At 44.3% G+C, this 17,518-nt stretch overlaps 1 protein-coding gene across 14 annotated transcripts in view; it reads left to right on the top strand.

Annotated features, from left to right (window-relative positions):
• Positions 1 to 2,732: 2,732 nt before the first annotated feature.
• Positions 2,733 to 17,518, top strand: part of UVRAG (UV radiation resistance associated) — a 319,164-nt gene continuing 304,378 nt past the window's right edge. For 10 of the 14 annotated variants that reach the window (XM_078340195.1, XM_078340191.1, XM_035265389.3 and 7 more), the window contains exon 1: positions 2,733 to 3,053. In XM_078340195.1, the coding sequence (XP_078196321.1) occupies positions 2,937 to 3,053 (117 nt within the window). In that variant the 5' untranslated portion in view covers positions 2,733 to 2,936. Of the gene's footprint in view, positions 3,054 to 6,447; positions 6,582 to 17,518 lie in introns of all 14 variants that reach the window. The other 4 variants (XM_078340197.1, XM_078340194.1, XM_078340196.1 and 1 more) reach the window with 2 other exon arrangements.

Genomic DNA, 17,518 nt, shown 5'->3' with positions numbered 1-17,518 from the left:
AGAGATGGGGTTTCACCATGTTGGCCAGGCTGATCTCAAACTCCTGACCTCAAGTGACCCATCCACCTCAGTCCTCAGAGTGCTGGGATTACAGGCCTGAGCCACCGTGCCCCGCCTTCTTTCTTTTATAAAGACATTGTCTGTAGGCTGGGTGCAGTGGCTCATGCCTGTAATCCCAGCACTTTGGGAGGCCGAGGCGGGCACATCACCTGAGGTTGCGAGTTGGAGACCAGCCTGACCAACATGGAGAAACCCCGTCTCTACTAAAGATACAAAATTAGCCAGGCGTGGTGGCGCATGTCTGTAATCCCAGCTACTTGGGAGGCTGAGGCAGGAGAATTGCTTGAACCTGGGAGTCAAATGTTGTGGTGGGCTAAGATCATGCCATTGCACTCCAGCTTGGGCAACAGGAGTGAAACTCCATCTCAAAAAAAAAAAAAAAAAAGAAAAGAAAAAAAAAGAAAGAGAAAACATAGGAATAAGAGAAGGCCATGTGATGACGAAAGCAGAGATTGAAGTTATGCAACCACTAGGTAAGAAACTAGAGCTATCAGGAGCTGGAACACGTAAGGAAGGATCTCCCCTAGAACCTTCTGATAGAGCACAGCCCTCCTGACACCTGGATTTCAGGATCCTGCACTCCTGAACAGTGAGAGAATTTCTGAGGTTTCAAGATACCCAGTTTCTGATAATGTGTTATAGCAGCCACAGAAAACAAATTCAGCTTAGAAACAGAAATATTTTTGTGTGAAACTCCCCCCAGATCTTGGTACCACATGAGTTCAACCAGACAAGATTTGGGATTTCCCAGAGACTCCTTTCTCAACAAACACCTGACCACGCACCCCAGGCTTCAGCCCTGAGGAACCACTCAATGTGTCAGAACAGGAGACAGTGGGAGCTCTTTGTGGTCCAGCTCTGAGAAAAGATCCAAGGTGTTTTTCAGGCTTCTAAACACCCTGGAAAGACAGTATGCTTACATTTTGTTTAAAAATTTAAAATGCAAGTATTATGTGCTAGGTCCTGTGTGGGCACTTTACATATGCTGATTTACTTTAATCCCTACAGCCACCCTGTTACTACTTTAAATCTGAGAGAGGGGAGCTCACTTGCCCTCAAAGGTGGCAGAGCCAAGATTCCAGAGTGCCTGATTCCTCTCGTGTCTGACTCTAAAACACTACGTTCTTTCTGCTATGGTCATCCAGGTGGTGGAAAAATTCAGTCTAGGGGTAAAAAAAGGAAGATCAATATCCTGCAGAATGACTCATGCTATTTATTACAGAAGCAATTGCTGGAGATGCTATTATTGTGGATCGAAGAAGTCTTCATGGAAGAGGTGGCATTTGAGCTGGGCCTTCACTGCACAAAAACCATTTCCTGATTCTCTGTCAGGCACTGGGGATGCAGAGATGAACCAGACAAGGTCCCTTTGCTTGAGGAATTCACCGTGTGTGTGTGTGTGTGTGTGTGTGTGTGTGTGTGTGAAGGAGGGTGGCTGCTTGTGTGTGTTAAAAGACAATGTGGCCAGGCCCAGTGGCTTGTGCCTGTACTCCCAACACTTTGGGAGGCAGAGGCTGGAGCCAATCACTTGAGCCTGGAAGTTTGAGACTAGCCTGGGAAATATGGCCAGACCCCATCTTTACAAAAAATTTAAAAATTAGCTGGTCGTGGTGGCATATGCCTGTATTCCAGCTACTCAGGAGGCTGAGGCGTGAGGATCACTTGAGCCCAGGAGGTCGAGTCTGCAGTGATTCCTGATGGTGCCACTGCACTCCAGCTAGGGCAAAAGAATGAGGCACTGTCAAAAAAAAATTAATAGAATAATCCGGATCATGGTAGAGTCAAGGTTCCTAACTCGAGGTCCCAGAGAGGCTCATAGAAGCCTTCTGGAAGAAAGGACTCCTGCCCCAGCTGAGACTGATAGATAAGAAAACATTAAGTCAGGAGGAGAAAAGTAGCAAAGGCTTTCTAGGAACAGCACAAGCAACCCACCCAAAGCGGTGAATCGGCGTCCTGGGTGCCTGGCACACCTTGTAGCTCAGCGTACTAGTTAGAGGAGTGCGGGAAGGGGCGTGTACTTGTGGGTTGGAGTTGGTGGTGGAAGAGGTGGTGGGACCGCCCGACGGTTCTCAGGTTCCAGTGGTGGCTCAGGCCTGCGTGGTGGCTCTCTGCTGAACCATAAAGCATTCCTTTTCAATTCCTGCACGCCGATGAGAATGCCTCGGGAAAAGATTACACATGGGCCTGCTAAGGCAGACAAGCGATCGCCACCCAGCCGGTTTTCAAGCGGATCTCCGCCCTCCACAGCCTGTTACCACGGCAACCAGTAAAGGCGGAAGTGACTCAGAAGACTGATACTCCCTAATCAGGTGACTCTCCCTCCTCCCGCACGTGACACTGGAGCCCAGGGGCGCGCTCTACCTAATCAAGACCCCACCCCTCTTTCCCTTTAGTGACAATTGACAGCGACCTCGTGCAATGGCCCCTCCGGCTCCAACAGGAGACTCTGCCTGTTGGTAGTGAATGAACCAATTAGACTGGGAAAAAAAGAAGAAACGCCCCAGGTTTCACTCTTGCTTGACAGACGCAATTGAGGCCATCCTCGAGTCCCTCCGCCCCCTAGTCCAGTCAGGCCGGCGATGGACAGACCTTCTACCCAATAGCACGTCCGTTTTTTGCCGCTGGGTACCTCCCCCTTGAGAGCTAAGCCAATGAGCGCACCGGGTCTCGGCGGGGTGGAGGGGTTGCACTGCGGTAATATGGCTCTTCCTTAGCCAGCGGCGGCGGCAGCGGCAGCGGCCAGTGTTGGGAAGGAGCAGTCCTGCCTCTTGGGTGGCGGGTTTGTAGGCTGCCGGAGCTCGGCGGGTGGAGGGTAGGAGGCGGCGGCCGATGCCGGTGGAGCGCCCGCCCCGCCGTTTGGCGGACCCTGGATCGAGATGAGCGCCTCCGCGTCGGTCGGGGGCCCGGTCCCCCCGCCACCCCCGGGCCCAGCCTCGGCGCTGCCTCCGGGTTCTGCTGCGCGGGCCCTGCATGTGGAGCTACCGTCTCAGCAGGTAAGCCCGCGGCTCGTGGCGCTCGGGAGGGAACCTGGCAGGTCAGCGTGGAGAGCCTACTGGCTCCGGGCTGACCCCGCGAGCCGGGACACCCAGAGCAAGGACCCGGAGGGCTCGCGGGACTGAGGAAGGCTGTCAGGAGATCGTGTGCAGGGAGGGGTCCAGTGATGGCCGAACCTCCGGGAGATCCCAGAGTCTTAGGAGAAGCCAGTTACAGGAGATGGGCTTGTGAGGAAACAAGCAGCCAGCCATCGAAAGTCCCTGGGGCCCCGGCCCGAGGCAGCTTTTCCCCACACCTAGAGCCTTGGATTCCCTTGAGCAGACCCTTCCCCTTGTCGTCCCCCTCGCAAGGGACCTGGGAAAGCCCCTGTGTCCCAAGGGCCATGGCGAAAGCACTTCCCTTTCTTTCCCCACCTGGTCATCCCCTCTTACAGAGAGACCAGTTTGTACTGTCGTGCAAGAGCCCAGGAAGAGACTTTGGGGTTTCTACCATTTGCTTTTTAATCTTCCCTGATAATTAAGTATTCAACCTCTTTAGACAAATGTGTTTGAGACTTCCTAATTCTCCGAGTCCCAAGGAACGCATGTTAATAATGAGGAGGACTCTTTCCTACTTCATTCCCTCCAGGGAGTCTCTGTGGAAGGAGGATTTGATGTGTATATTCATGTGTTCCCTCATACTTTGGGAAAGGTGTTGGGGACTTCTTGGTTCTACCTTGTCGGGAGATAAGAAGGGGAAACACTGATTTGGGGGATCTGACAAAACTTTTTGTTTCACTCACGTATCTGTAGAGCACTTCCCTTCTTATATCCGTGACCTTCCCTCTGTACCCCCAAGGGGAGATTTTGTAGGAATCTTAGCATTAAAGAGACCTAAAGAAAGTACCTTTTCCTCTCTCCGTTTATTCCTCCTTCCAAGAAGAGGACCTAGGGGTAACTGTCATTTATTGAGATCTTACCGTGTTGGACTTGTGCAAAGGGCTCGGTGACCATTAGTTGACTGAATTTCCTCAACTCTGAGTTAGCTGTTTTTATTACCTCCATTTGGCAGTTGAGGACACTGAGCCTTGCCCAGAGCCTTCCAGTTAGTAAGTGGTGGGGCTGGGTTGCAGAATCCAGTGTTTGACTCTGCAGCCACGCACGTGCTTGAGACTTCGGCAGCCTTCCTCCACCACCTTTACACAGGACAGAGCAAGCTCCTTCATAACACTCCTCCAACTTTCCATAAGCTGCCAGTGGGACTGAGGAAGGATTCATAAAGAAGAACGGAGAGGTTGTAGGGAGAGAGTGGTTGAAAAGTGAAATGGATTTGAATGCAGTAAAGGAGGCGGGGGCTAAAGGGAAGAGTTGGAGATAATAACCACAGTGGTTGCCATTGAGTAGGCAGGCAGAAGAGCTTGCAGAAGCAACAGCTTTTTGTGTTACTATATCGAAGAGGATTGAAAAGATACCATGTGCCCTGGTTTTGTGATGCTGTTGGGCAGGAAATTTCTGAATAGTAGGAGTTTGAGGGTAGTGGGCATTTGGATTGTATTGTGACAATGGGAGAGGGTAGAAGTCTGGCTGGGGAGACTCTTTCTGCAGTGAGCATTAATGTAGGGTTTTTTTTTGTGTGTAGGAGGTAGAGTGTGAGGGTGGATACAGGGAGAGGGAATAAGGAGCATTGTTAACAGCCTGGAGAAGTCCTGAGGAGTTCAGGGGCCAAGAAGTGTTTAGTTTGGGGGAGCTTTGAGAGCATGTGGGATTAAGAAAGAGGAAGCTTAATTTACTTCATAGAGCCTGTTCTTTGATAATAGTTAACAGTTTAACACTGGGAAAACTGATGCAAACAGTTCATGGAATAATTTCAGCCTCATTTGTTAGTGTTTGGCAAATTTTTGGATTGGTGCCAATGGATATATAGTGGCTTAAGTGTACAGCTGAATGCTATATGAGTGCTGAGTGTGCTATTTACAGCTTCCTGGGGGTGTCATCCTTGAATTCTTGGAAGGCAGCCTATATAACAAAGCACTTTTACTTTTGCATTTGACATTAATTTAGCTTTTGGAGTCAAAGTGCTCTGGTTTTTAGTGTATAAATGGTATCTATAAAATTTTGTTGAAGTTTTAAATGTGTATAGTAAATTACACGGATTATTAGTATTGTCACCAAGTGAACAGTTACGTAAGTACTACCCAGATTAAGAAATATAAAATTTTGGCTGGGCGCAGTGGCTCATGCCTGTAATACCCCGTCTCTACTAAAAATACAACTACAACAACAACAAAAAGCCAGATGTGGTGGCACACATTTATAATCCTAGCTACTAGGGAGGCTGAAGCAGGAGAATCACTTGAACCCAGGAGACGGATGTTGCAGTGACCCGAGATTGTGCCACTGCACTCCAGCCTGGGCGACAGAGTGAGACTCTGTAAAAAAAAAAAAAAAAGAAAAAAAGAAATACACAATTATTAACATCCTGGAAGTCCTCCTTATGTTCTCTCCCATCTCTACTTTTTCTTTTTCTCCAAAGGAACCACTTTTCTGACTTCTAACATAAAAGATCAGTTTTTACCTGTTCTTGAGCTTTATATAAATAGAATTGTGCAAAACGTATTATTTTGTGTCTGGTTTCTTTTACTCAGTATTGTTTGTGATAGTCAGTCATGGAGTATCTATGTGTGTCTAGTTTTTTTGTTTTTAGCATTATTTTGTTGTCTTTTTTTTTTTTTTTTTTTTTTGCTGTTACAAAATTTCAAAGGTTTAGATAAATTGGAATGCCAGTTGTTACCTTTCCTTTAAATAATACTTTCAAAACCATACACTTTAATGCATCCCATACTGGTTGGCAAGGTATCAATATTTCTAAACAAATAAACAAGCTCTGTTGGTTTAGGAGTTCTATGATAATGTTGTCTCAAAACATAGATTCAGTGGTTCCCAGCCCTCTTCTAAGATGGGGTTTGTTGACATTTTGGAGTGAGGGTGGGCTATTACATGTTTAGCCACATCCCAAGATATCAGTAGCACCTCCCCAGTCCTGACAGTAAAAAATAAGTTTGGACATGGCCAAATGTTTCTTAGGGGACAAAATTACCCCTAGCTGAGAACCACCTTTTAAGGTGTATTTTCATTTTAGGATAGAGAGTATCCTTGTTATTATTGACTCATTTATTTCAATCTTCATTAAGTCCTGTTGATTCTAGAAGTGGCTATAATGCTTGAAAAGTTAATACTGCAAACTCCTGAACTTTTCCATATATGAGTACTAATTATAATCAATATCAGCTCCTTGACTGTGTCAAATGGGACTGTTAATTAATTTTGTCTTCTTTTGCTTCTATGTGATCTTACTTTATTGTAACTTAAGCAAGAACTAGTCACACATTTTCTTTGTTTTTGATTTTTGAGACAGTCTTACTCTGTCACCCAGGCTGGAATGACGTAGTACGATCTCTGCTCACTGCAACCTGCTCCTCCGGGTTCAAGTGATCCTCCCGCCTCAGCCTTCGGGTAGCTGGGACCACAGGTGTGCACCATCTTGCCCAGGTAATTTTTGTATTTTTAGAAGAGATGGGGTTTCGCCATGTTCACAGACTAGTCTTGAACTCCTGGCCTCAGGTGATCTATCCACCTTGGCTTCCCAAAGTGCTGGGACTACAGGCATGAACCACTGTGCCTAGCCCACGAAGAAACTATTTTTTTTCTATTTTTGGCCAAGCATGGTGGCTCATGCCTGTAATCCCAGCACTTTGGGAGGCCAAGGCAGGTGGATCACCTGAGGTCAGGAGTTTGAGACCAGCCTGGCCAACATGGTGAAACCCCATCTCTACTAAAAATACAAAAATTAGCTAGGTATGATGGCAGGTGCCTGTAATCCCAGCTGTTTGGGAGGCTGAGGCAGGAGAATCGCTTGAACCCTGGAGGTGGAGGTTGCAGTGAGGGGAGATGGCGTCATTGCACTCCAGCCTGGGTTACAAGAGTGAAACTCTGTCTCGAAAAAAAAGTATTTCTACTTTTTTATTTTTAGTTTTATTTTTTTAGAGACAAGGTCTTGTTCTGTTGCTCAGCCTGAAGTGCAGTGGTGTGATCATTGGCTCACTGAGGCCTCAACCTCCTGGGCTTAAGTGATTGTCTTGCCTCAGCCTCCCTAGTATCTAGGACTATAGGCATGTGCCACCATGCCCAGCTAATTTTTTTTTTTTTTTTTTCAAGATGGGGTTTCACCATGATGGCCAGGCTGGTCTTGAACTCCTGACCTCAGGTGATCCACCCACCTCGGCCTTCCAAAATGCTAGGATTAGAGGCAGGAGCCACCACGCCCGGTGCCTAGCTAATTTTTAAATTTTTTTTTTTGCAGAGATGGGGGCTTGCTGTGTTGCCCAGGCTGGTCTCAAACTCCTGGCCTCAAGAAATCCCCCTGTCTTGGCCTCCCAAAGTGTTGGGATTATAGACGTGAGCCACTGTGCCCAGTCAGAAAACAGTTTTAGATTTATTGAAAAATTGAGAAGATAATACCAAAAGTTCCCATATACTCTACAACTAGTTTCACTTATTCTTTTTTGTTTTTTGAGATGGAGTCTCTCTCTGTCACCCAGGCTCTACTACTGCAGTGGTGCGATCTCTGCTCACCGCAACCTCTGCCTCTCAAGTTCAAGTGATTCTCCTGCCTCCGTCTCTCGAGTAGCTGGGATTATAGGCGTGTGCCACTTCGCCTGGCTAATTTTTCTATTTTTAGTAGAGACTAGGTTTCGCCATGTTAGCCAGGCTAACCTTGAACTCTTGACCTCAGGTGAGCGCCCGCCTCAGCCTCCCAAAGTGCTGGGATTATAGGCATGATCCACTGCTCCTGGCCTCACTTATTCTTAACATCTGCCTTAACGTGTAGTATATTTGTTACAATTTACATACCAATATTAATATATTATTGACTAAAAAAGTCCATAGTTCATTTAGATTTTCTTCGTTTTAAACAACTGTGGCCAGGCCTGGTGAGTCATGCCTGTAACCCCAGCACTTTGGGAGGCTGAGGCAGAAAGATTGCTTGAGCCTGGGAGTTCAAGGTTGCAGTGAGCCCTGATTGTACCACTGCACTACAGCCTGGATGACTGTGATTAAATGAGATTAAATATATACACAACATAAATTTGCTGTTTAAATAATTTTTAATTATACAATATAGTAGCATTAAAACCATACTTAATGTTATACAACCATCATCACTGTATTTTCAGAATGTTTACATCATCCCAAACAGAAAACAACTCCCATTCTTGCCTCCCCCCAGCCCCTGGTAAATTCTGTTCTACTTTCTGTCTCTGTGAATTTGACTACTCTGGGTACCCCATATAAGTGGCATTATATACTGTTTGTCCTTTTGTGTTTGGCTTACTTCACTTTGTGATGTTTTCGAGTTTCATCTGTATTGTAGGATATGTTAGCATTTCACTTAAGGTGGGTGGTATTCTGTTGTATGTATATACTACATTTTGTTTATTCATTCATCTCTTGTTGGGTCCTTTGTTTGCTTATTTGAGACAGGGTCTCACTCTGTTACCCAAGCTAAAGTGCAGTGGCATGATCATGGCTCACTGCAGCCTTGACCTCCCGGGCTCAAGCGATCCTCCTACCTCAGCACCCCCACAAGTAGCTGAAACTATATTGGCATGTACCTCCATGCCCAACTAATTCGAAATTTTTGTTTGTTTGTTTGAGATGGAGCCTTGCTCTGTTGCCAAGCTATAGTGCAGTGGCGTAATCTTGGTTTACTGTAATCTCTGCCTCCTGGGTTCAAGCGATTCTGTTGCCTCAGCCTCCCAGGTAGCTGGGACTACAGGTGCACGCACCACGCCCAGCGAATTTTTGTATTTTTTTTTGTAGTAGAGACAGTTTCATCATGTTGGCCAGGATGGTCTCAATTTCTTGACCTCATGATCAGCTCGCCTTGGCCTCCCAAAGTGCTGGGATTACACGTGTGAGCCACCACGCCTGGCTGAAAATGTTTTGTAGAAATCAATCTCACTCTGGTCTCAAATTCTTGGACTCAACCGATCAAGAGATTACAGGCATGAGCCATCACTCCCAGCCAACCCTTAGTTTTTACCTGATGCTCTTCTGTGCCAGGATCCAATCGGGATACCATGTTGTATTTAGTTGTCCTGTCTCTTGTCTTCTCTTAGTTGTGGCAGTTCCTCAGATTTTCCTTGTTTTTGATGGCCTTGACAGTTTGAGTACTGGTCAGATGCTACTCTATTGGAATAGATGTTTTTTCTTATGATTAGACTAGGATGGTGGTGTTTTGGGAGCAAGACTAAGAGGTAAAGTGCCATTTTCATCATATTTTATGTACATATTATTTTTATTTTTGAGATGGAGTTTCGCTCTTGTTACCCAGGCTGGAGTGCAATGGCGCGATCTCGGCTCACCGCAACCTCCGCCTCCTGGGTTCAGGCAATTCTCCCTTCTCGGCCTCCTGAGTAGCTGGGATTACAGGCGTGCGCCACCATGCCCAGCTAATTTTTTGTATTTTTAGTAGAGACAGGGTTTCACCGTGTTGACCAGGATGGTCTTGATCTCTTGACCTCGTGATCCACCTGCCTCAGCCTCCCAAAGTGCTGGGATTACAGGCTTGAGCCACTGCGCCCGGCATGTACATATTATTAACATGATTTATCACTGTTGTCATTGTTGTTTTTTTGAACTGTTTCACTCTTATTGCCCAGTCTAGAGTACAGTGGCGCAATCTTGGCTCACTGTAACTTCAGCCTCTTGGGTTCAAGCTATTCTTCTGTCTCAGCCTCCTGAGTAGCTGGGATTACATGCAGCTGCCACCATACCTGGCTAATTTTTTGTATTTTTAGTAGATATGGGGTTTCACTGTGTTGGTCAGGCTGGTCTCAAACTCCTGACCTCAAGTGATCCACCCACCATGGTCTCCCAAAGTGCTGGGATTGAAGGCGTGAGCCACCATGCCTGGCCAGTTTATTACTGTTGATACTTTTTTTTTTGAGACGGAGTTTCTCTGTTATTACCCAGACTGGAGTGCAATAGCACGATCTCGGCTCACTGCAACCTCTGCCTCCTGGGTTCAAGCAATTCTCCTACCTCAGCCTCCTGAGTAGCTGGGACTACATGCAGCTGCCACCACACCTGGCTAATTTTTTGTATTTTTAGTAGAAACGGGGTTTTGCCTTGTTGACCAGGATGGTCTTGATCTCTTGACCTCGTGATCCACCCACCTTGGCCTCCCAAAGTGGTGGGATTATAGGCGTGAGCCACCGCGCCCGGCCCTACTGTTGATACTTTTATCATCACCAGCTAAGGTAGCATATTATAGGAAAAGCAAACTAGCTGTTTTCTCCTATTATACTCTCAACATAACCCTTCTGACATTAGATGTGTGGAGGTTTTCCCCCACACACCCAGCAATCCTTGTGTGAACACCAATATGATGTCCTATGATTCAGTTCAATTCTGCCACGATCTCCTTAAAGTTAATGTCATATTTCACAACTTAAAAGCAGAGTCCCATAAAACTGTCCCCCCACTTCAGATGCCAGTCATGTCTAGGTCTCTGGAACTTCTGACCAACTAGCTATAAATTGGGAGTTCCTGTGTTCCCCTCCTTAGGCTCAATCATTTACTAGAGCAGCTCCCAGAACTCAAGAAAGCACCTTGCTTGCATTTATTGTTTTTTAAAATAAACACTGTTACACAGGATGCAGATGAACAGCCAGTTGGAAGATATTCACAGGGAACAGTATGGGGGAAATGGCCCAGAGCTTTCATGCCCTCTCATGTCTGCTCCACCCTCCACATGTTCAGCAACCCAGAAGCTCTCCAAAACCTGTAGTTCTGTGATTTCTGTGGAGGCTTCATCTTGTAGGCATGATCAGGTATTAAATCAGTCTTTAGCCCCTCTCTGCTTCCTGGAGGATGGGGCATGGGGCTGAAAGTTCCAAGCTTCTGATCATGGCTTGGTCTTTCTGGTGACTATCCTCCTTCTAGGAGCCCACCAAGAATTGCCTCATTAGAACAAAGGCTGTTCCTATCACCTAGGAAATTCTGAGGGACTAGGCATTGTGTCAGGAACTGGGGTCAAAGACCAAATATTAAATGAAAAGATTCTCCTAACATGCCTATGACTCCCAGGGAATTACAGGGGTTTTAAGAGCTCTTCACCAGGAACTGTGTACAAAGACCAAAGTATGTATTTATTATTAAAAATTACACTGCCACAGGTAGTGTTTGTCAGGTTTCTCTGCTGTAAGGTTAATCTTTCCCCCCTGCCCTCTTCAGAAGGAAGTCACTATATGTAGTCCACACTTGAGTGAGATTTGTGCTCCCTCTTCTTGAGGGTAGAGTATCTGCATAAATTATTTGGAATTTTTCTGCTTGGGAGATTAAATCATGGCTCACTGCAGCCTCCAGCTCCTGGGCTCAAGTTATGTGCCTTAGCCTCCCAAGTAGCTGGGACCACAGGTGCATACCACCATGCCTGGCTCATTTTTTTCATTTTCATTTTTATTTTTGTAGAGACAGGGAGGGTATTGCTATATTGCCCAGGCTGGTCTCTAACTCCTGGCTTCAAGCAGTTCTCTCATCTTGGCCTACCAAAGTGTTGGGATTATAGGCATGAGCCACTGCGCTTGGCTGGTAACTTACAGTCACACAGAATGTCAACACAGGTACTAACAATCTAGGTGTTTCCTATTTGCCGGGTTCTGGTGAAAAGTTTTAATTACCTCAAAATTTGGGACCATCGGGTTTTATATTTTATTTCCCTCAGCACTTGTGCCTGACACTCTGCTGATGATTTAGTAGGAACTCATGTACAGTCTTTTTGTTTATGAAACTTTCCCTCGAAGAACTTTACAGCCTAAAGAGAAGAAGGAAAGATTGGATTCAATGATATTGAAACCCATACCAAAAAAATATATATGTATATGTGATAGAAGCAGAAAAGTAGATCTAAAGTTTGATTTCTCAGTACAGGATAAATATTTTCCCTTCATATATTTATGTTTATTTGGATACTCTACATTTGTTAATCTAATTTAATCATCTTTCTAGTATTAAAAAAAATCAGTTTTGTTGGCAAGGCTGTTGATCTTATCAGGAATGTGTGCCTCACGCAATGTAGTACCATGCTGTGTGCGTTTATTCCTTCTGCAAGTATTTATTAAGCCCCTTGTAACTCGAAGAAAAAGTGTAATGCATAATTGAGTATCTGCAAAATAAATTGATGGCAATTTTTGTGCTGCTTTGGCTCTCTTAAATAAAACAATATGAGGAAGCTTCAGAAACTTGATATCAGCATCCTGAAATCGTTATTTTTATGTGACAGCCTGTTATTAGGAATTTATGTTCTTTTCTGTTTGTTTCTCTTTTTCCTGTGAAAATGAGTTTTCTTTTGAAAGCAAAAGTTATGTTTATTTAGGGTTTACTTTAAAATTTCTCCACAGATCACAATTCTTTGTGGTGGAAAATTCAGCAATGAAATTGACTAGAAATAGAGCACAAGCAGAATTGAAACTACTAAGTTGGGCCTAAAGTGAAGTGTATGGTAGAATGAAAAAAAATTAGATTTTCATAGTTTCCAAATGTGTGTTTTTGATAAGTTGTGTATTTTTACCTCCCAGACATGTTACTGCTGGGGAGAAAAAGAAATTTGTCATTTGTAACATACTGGATTGTGTATACCTACAAACTAAAGGTGTTTTAGAAAAATTAAAGACATCTCTCTTAAGAGAGAGGTTGAAACATTTTAGGTTTTTTTTTTTTTTGAGACCAGTCTCACTCTGTTGCCAGGCACCAGGGTGGAATGCAGTGACGCGACCTCAGCTCACTGCAACCTCCGCCTCCTGGGTTCAAGCAATTCTGCCTCAGCCTCCTGAGTACCTGGGAGTATAGGTGCCTGCTACCACACCTGGTTAATTTTTGTATTTTTAGTAGTGACGGGGTTTCACCATATTGATCAGGCTGGTCTCAAACTCCTGACCTCAAGTGATACGCTCACCTCAGCTTCCCAAAGTGCTGGGATTACAGGCGTGAGCCACTGCGCCTAGCCACATGTTAGGTTTTATGGTTTGTTTCAGGTTTAATGACATAAGTAATGTCTTATATTGTTAAATTTTTTCAATGCCTTGTACAGTATTTTAGTAGTTGCTTCTTTAGATTATAAATGTAGAAGAGTACATGGAGAATGGAAACATGACATTGGAATTTTACAATTCATAGTATATCTTCTTTTTTTTTTTAGAGACGAAGTTTTGCTCTTGTTACCCAGGCTGGAGTGCAATGGCGTGATCTCGGCTCACCGCAACCTCCGCCTCCTGGGTTCAGGCAATTCTCCTGCCTCAGCCTCCTGAGTAGCTGGGATTACAGGCACGTGCCACCACGCCCAGCTAATTTTTTGTATTTTTAGTAGAGACGGTTTTTCACCATATTGACCAGGATGGTCTTGATCTCTTGACCTTGTGATCCACCCGCCTTGGCCTCCCAAAGTGTTGGGATTACAGGCTTGAGCCACCACGCCCGGCCCATAGTATACCTTCTTGATTAGTGTCACATAACCTTGTTTTCCATCTTATTTTAAGATGGAAACATAAATTTTGAATCATGGAATTTTACAGATGTAAAACCTGAAGCCTTTTGAAGTGAAACAGGTAGACTTGGTCCGTTTATTCTTGCCCTCAAGGATTTAGCAAAGAGCGTTAGTTTACAGATTGTGTTGTGTCTTGTTTCTGCTTGTGGCAGAGAAGTAAACAGAACCTAGGTTTGTGAACTGTTCCCACTGTGCTTGGCTGGGTTTGTTGAGAACTTGCTTTTTTTTTTGAGATGGAGTTTTGCTCTTATCACCCAGGCTGGAATGCAACAGCGTGATCTCAGCTTACTGCAACCTCCGCCTCCTGGGTTCAAGCGATTCTTCTGCCTCAGCTTCCTAGTAGCTGGGATTACAGGTGCCTGCCAGCATGCCCAGCTAATTTTTGTAATTTTAGTAGAGATGGGGTTTTACCACATTGGTCAGGCTGGTCTCGAACTCCTGACCTTAGGTGATCCGCTCGCCTCAGCCTCCCAAAGTTCTGGGATTACAGGTGTGAGCCACCACGCCTAGCCAAGAACTTGTTTCTTAAACTTCACTCGATGCTTTGGTACATTAGCCTCGGCTTTGGGGATTTTAGGCTAGAATTGAAATGGAGGCAAAGCTGTATTTTTTTTGAAACAGAGTCTTGCTCTGTTGCCCAGGCTGGAGTGCAGTGGCATGATGTCGGCTCACTACAGCCTCTGCCTCCCGAGTTCAAGCAATTCTCTGCCTCTGCCTCCTGAGTACCTGGGATTACAGGCTACCACCACTACACCTGGCTAATTTTTTTTAGTAGAGAAGGGTTTCATCGTCTTGGCCAGGCTGGTCTTGCACTCCTGACTTTGCCTTGGCCTCCCAAAGTGTTGGGATAACAGGTGTGAGCCACTGTGCCTGGCCGAGAACTTTTTTCTTAACCTTCGCTCAATGCTTTGGTACATTAGCCTCACAGCTTTGAGTATTTTAGGCGAGAATTGAAACCGAGGAGAGACTGTATTTTAAAGTTCTCTTTAAGGGCAGAACACTCAGAGTCTATCCTCCCACCTCCCTTTTATGGTGTGAATTAGAGTGAAACTTTGGAATGTCCCTCTGGAGCTTAAATGGCCAGTCTTCCTGTTTTGTCCCTGAGTACTTACCATGCCTATCTTTTTTTTTTTTTTTTTTTAAATATTCTACTTAAGAACTTCTGTTCTCTACCTCTTTAAGTTTCTGAAAGACTAACCATCTGGTGATTGTGGGATTTTTGATGGCAAGTGTTTTATTCTGTATAATATTTGGTGTTGATTGCTGTAGACCCTATTTAGTGGTAATGTTATTATGCATTTTGCTTACCCATTCTTTGTGAAAATGCTAGTTTATTAAGAGGCCAAGACGCATAATGCTGAGGTTGAGCATCAGAACTTATCACTTTGGATTCTCACTTTGTTGGTCCATTGAAATAGCTGACATTTTTTCCTACTGTGGTTTTTATAATGTCCAAAAGATGCAGTCAGATGTTTTTGAAAATAATGAGGAATGCCAGGAAGCTGAAACTAGCGGCAGCCTTTGGCTTTTTCAACAGACTCCCGGGAAAGAAAAAAGGGAAAACATAAAAGTGAGAATCAGACTTAGTAAATCATAAAAGTAAACATGAGAATTGGGCTAATGATCTGTTTTTTTTTTTCCAGGAAAAACTTTATACTATTTAACATGACTACCTTTTGTGACTAAGGGTTTAACACTAAATACAAATAATTCATGTGTTCACATTAGCCTATGTTAAAACTAATTCTGGGCCGGGCGAAGTGACTCATGCCTGTAATCCCAGCACTTTGGGAGGCTGAGGCCAGGTGGATCACCTGAGGTCAGGAGTTTGAGACCAGCCTGCCCAACATGGTGAAACCCCATCTCTACTAAAAATACAAAAAATTAGCTGGGTGTGGTGGCAGGTGCCTATAATCTCAGCTACTTGGGAGGCTGAGGCAGGAGAATTGGTTGAACCTGGGAGGCAGAGGTTACAGTGAGCCGAGATTGTGCCACTGTACTCCAACCTGGTTGACAAGAGTGAAACTCTGTCTAAAAAAAAAAACAACTACCAAACAACAACAACAACAACAACAACAACAACAACAACAAACTAATTCTGAGTGCGGAGCAGGAAAAACTGAGAGCCATTTATTTAATAGATACTTTTAAAGTGCCTTCTTTGAATTGTTAGGCACAGGATTTGGAACTGTAAGTATTGTGTTTGCCAATCTACTTATGTCTTTCAGGGGATATGAATTATTTCCTTCCTCAATTCCAGTCATTCTTTTGTATGAGAGCTAATCAAGAAAACTAAACTTTTAAACAATACGAAATAAAAATAGTCTTGGATTTTGAAAAGCCTTTTTTTTTTTTTTAACGTTGTCTCCTTTTAATGAAAATAAGATTGTCCTCAAGGAAGTCAGTATTGCTTTAATCCACTAAAACATTAATTTCTAGGCATCCATGAGAAGCAGCAACATGAAGAAAGCTTTCTGGTTTTTTATTCTGCAAATAGATTATGAAGCAAGGTAGGCAGGTAGGCTGTGGGGTGCTCGTTACAGGTCTTGGGTATTTTACAGCACTACACTCATTACAGGATAGAATTGGTACCATTATAGATTTATATATGTAGTAGGTATTTTAGACTTGTTTTCATGAATTGACTTATTGGAATTTATTCTACGTGGCAGATGTTTAATATAAATATAAAATAAAGAGTAGCTGCCTAGGTGCTCTGGAGTGATTGGTTGACTGGTGATAGTCATACATTTCTATCAAAAACATCAGTATAAATTGGGCGTGGTGCTATGCACCTGTAGTCCTAGCTTACCTGGGAGACTGAGGTAGGAGGATTGCTTGAGGCCAGGAGTTTGAGTCCAGCCTAGGCAACATAGTGAGACCCCCTTCTCTTAAAAAAAAAAGACACCAGTCTGATGATGATGATGATGAATTAATTTTCTCAGACAAGATTGCCCAGGCTGGAATGCAGTGGCACAATCATGGCTCACCTGCAATCTTGACTTCCCTGGGCTTAGGTGATCCTCCCACCTTAGCCTCCTGAGTAGCTGAGACCACCGGCATGCACCATCATGCCTGGCTTATATATCTATATCTCTATCTATCTATCTAAATTATAATGTATATTTTATTGGAAACCAGCCTGCCCAACATGGTGAAACCCATATATATATATATTTTTTTTTTGTAGAGACAGGTGTAGAGACAGGGTTTTGCTGCCAGGACTACAGGTGCATGCCACCATACCTGGCTTATTTTTGTACTTTCTTTTGGTAGAGATAGGGTTTTGCCATGTTGCCCAGGCTGTTCTCAAATTCCTGAGCTCAGGCAGTCCACCCACCTTGGCCTCCCAAAGTGTTGGGATTATAGGCGTGAGCCACAGTCCCTGGCCAGCCTGATTATTAGATGAAGACACTGTAGAGTTGCAGAATTTCTTTTTTTTTTCTTTTTTTGAGACACTGGGTCTCATTATATTGTTCAGGGTTGGGCTGAAGTGTAGCGGCTATTCACAGGTAATGCACTACAACCTCGAACTCCTAGGTTCAAATGGATCCTTCTGCCTTAGCCTCTGGAGTAGCTGGGACTGTAGATGTGTGCCACTGTACCCGGCTAAATTGCAGAATTTCTTAACTGCAGAATTGCTGCATTTTTGATATTGTATAACTATCCAAAAACTAAAAAATGAGAAAACTGCTTCTCCTGTATACCTGGACATTAACATTTTAGTGAATGAAGGCAATACCACTTTTCTCAATGACATTCTTGTCTTCTTTAAGGTATCCTGTAAGGATCAGTGCAATTGAAAGACTCTTAGCTATGATCCATTTTGTTTGAATGCCTGTAAATGCCAGGGACTGTCTAGGTGCTGGAAATAACAGCA

The sequence above is a fragment of the Callithrix jacchus genome, chromosome 10 (assembly GCF_049354715.1).
Source record: "Callithrix jacchus isolate 240 chromosome 10, calJac240_pri, whole genome shotgun sequence".
NCBI classification, from domain to species: domain Eukaryota; kingdom Metazoa; phylum Chordata; class Mammalia; order Primates; family Cebidae; genus Callithrix; species Callithrix jacchus.
Note: the sequence above shows the minus strand (reverse complement) of the source record. Positions and strands in the feature narration are given on the sequence as shown.